This window comes from Cryptosporidium andersoni, assembly GCF_001865355.1.
Source record: "Cryptosporidium andersoni isolate 30847 chromosome Unknown contig_145, whole genome shotgun sequence".
Taxonomy (NCBI): Eukaryota; Apicomplexa; class Conoidasida; order Eucoccidiorida; family Cryptosporidiidae; genus Cryptosporidium; species Cryptosporidium andersoni.
Window position 1 is genome coordinate 1 of NW_027122827.1, and position 2,458 is coordinate 2,458.

The 2,458-nt window shown below is 28.3% G+C and overlaps 1 protein-coding gene across 1 annotated transcript; it reads left to right on the forward strand.

The window, feature by feature from the left end:
- Positions 1–3: 3 nt before the first annotated feature.
- On the forward strand, positions 4–2,311 carry cand_010050 (uncharacterized protein; the record flags this gene model as incomplete). Its single annotated transcript, XM_067211244.1, has 3 exons — positions 4–46; positions 172–2,201; positions 2,264–2,311. The coding sequence occupies 3 exons, from the start codon at positions 4–6 to the stop codon at positions 2,309–2,311; spliced, it is 2,121 nt and encodes a 706-aa protein (XP_067069168.1).
- Positions 2,312–2,458: the final 147 nt, after the last annotated feature.

Sequence of the window (2,458 nt, forward strand, 5' to 3'; positions counted from 1 at the left end):
GTAATGGATTTATTAATAATGGGGGACAAAATGAAGATAACGAAGAGTCTGATGAAAATAAAGAACAAAATAGAGATAATAAGGTAGAAATTAATGAAACTGGAAGATTTGATGAAATATATAGAGATAATTATGAGAAATTTGGAGATCATAAATATGTTGGTAATAAAGGACAGACTGAAATAGAGGGTGAAAATGAAAAGGAATTAAGTAATAACAGAGAAGAGGAATTAGGTGAAGATAATAAAAATATTACCAATAGAGAAAACTTTATAATAGAGAATGAGAAAGAAAAATTTAATAATATTAAAAGTGAAAATTTAGAAACTAATGAAGGTAGAGAATTTAATAATACTAAAGAAGAATTAAATGAAAATAATGAAAAAACTCTTAAGGATTTTATAATGGAAAATGAAGATAACGAAAATATAGGAGAATCAGATAAAGATAAGGAAACTAGAGATAGATATTTTGGAATTTATAGTGAAGAAGAAAGAAGTGATGATAAAAATCTAGCAAGAGAGTTAATTAAGGATAGTAAAGTTGACAATAGAGAGTATCTCGGAGGAAGTAATGGATATAGAGAGTTTATTGATAATAATGAAAATCAGTTATACAATAATGGTAGAATTGAAAGTAAGAGGTATTTGAAAAGTGGTGGCGAGATTGATCAAAAAGATGAATATGATAAAAGTTCTAATAATAGTAAGGAGAAATTAAGCGAATATGAAGAGATTGGAAACGGAGAATATTTCAGGAGTAACAATGAAAATAACGAGGGAGTATCTGATAATAGTGATGAAGAGATTAAAAATAAAAATTTTGAAGTGGAAAGCAAAGATGGTGAAAGTCTTGCTAATAATAATTTAGATAGAAAATTAGAAGATTTTACTAGAGATAGAGAAAAAATTGGGTTGGATAGTGATAGTCATGAAGATGAAGGATTAAAAAATCGTCAAGAGGAAAAATTTGTTGGAAATGATGTAATTCATGAAAAAAAGTTATTTGGAAACTATAATGAGGATAAAGAAGATAAAGATAACAGAGAATTAGCCAATAATTATATAGAGCGAGAATTTCGAACTTATGAGGAAGGTTCTGAAGATGATAATGAAGAAACAACTGGTAAAGAGGATAAAGTTCCTTATGAGTGGGATGATCTTAGCAATAAAGCTATAAGAATTGATGGGGATCAACAAATTATTGGGAGCAACGATAAATCTACCTATGAATATGTTAATGATAAAGAAACAAGAAAATTGGATACAGAAGGCCTTGATTTGATTAAACATGAATATAAAGAATATGACCAGAACATGAACCAGGGAGAATACCAAAATGAAAGTGGAAAATACAAAGAAGAAAATATAAATAAAGAGAATGATAACAAACTGGAGTTTGGAGATCAATTAGTAGAAGCAGAAAATAATAGTGGAATAGAGGAATTTGGTGAATCAAATATGGATACAGAAAAAGATGGTTTTTTAGCACCTCCTGGAAATGAAAAGATTCACAATGACCTAGAATATGTAAATCAAAATGCAGGAATGGGTGATATTGGATCAAACAATAATGAATATAATAATCAAATAACTCAAATAGTAAATGAGACACCAAATAATGGAGATATATTCATGTCTGAAACTGATTTTGTTGGATATGAACCAGCCTTCGAAAATGAAAACAACAAACATCTAAATATGGATGATATACAATCTATTGTTGATACTGAAGAAATAACTGAATACTTACCTGAAGAAAATGCATTAACTACTGAAAATAATCAAATAAATGATGATTTTCATAACGAAAAAGACAGGAATGTAGATAAGGATGAACTGGAATTTTCGAAATTCAATAATAATGGTACATTAAAAGACATATATGAAACAAGAGATAAGAGAGAAACAGGATATATTGAGGAACAAGGAAAGGAAGGTATAAAAGATATTCAAGATAACGGATTTTTAAAAAAAGTGGACGATTCTCTAAGGTCTGGATATGATAATGAAAATTTAACTAATGAATCTCATGAAAATTCAATAATCTCTGATATTGGATATAAGGAAGCTGGGATAGAAAATGTTATTCCAGAAATAGGTTATAATACTAATTCTCTAGATAATGGTGGGAAAATAAAAGAGATTTCAATTGATAAAAACACTCCTAGGGGTAGTTTTGTGGAGGAATCCTCTCAAAGGGTAATTTATGATATGCCTCATGACCAAAATAAAATGTCAGATACTAGTATCACTCGTGACAGTATCCCTTTTCAGGATCTAGATTTAGAAACTGCTATAAATTTCACTAAAGAGAAGCAGAAAAAAATAAAAGAAATGATTAATGAAACTGAAAGACATATTAAATCTATTGAACCGATAGAATCTAGATCAGTTATTGAATCTATTAAGAATGAAATTTCTCAACTTGAGAATGAACAAGAAAATACAAAGGAAAT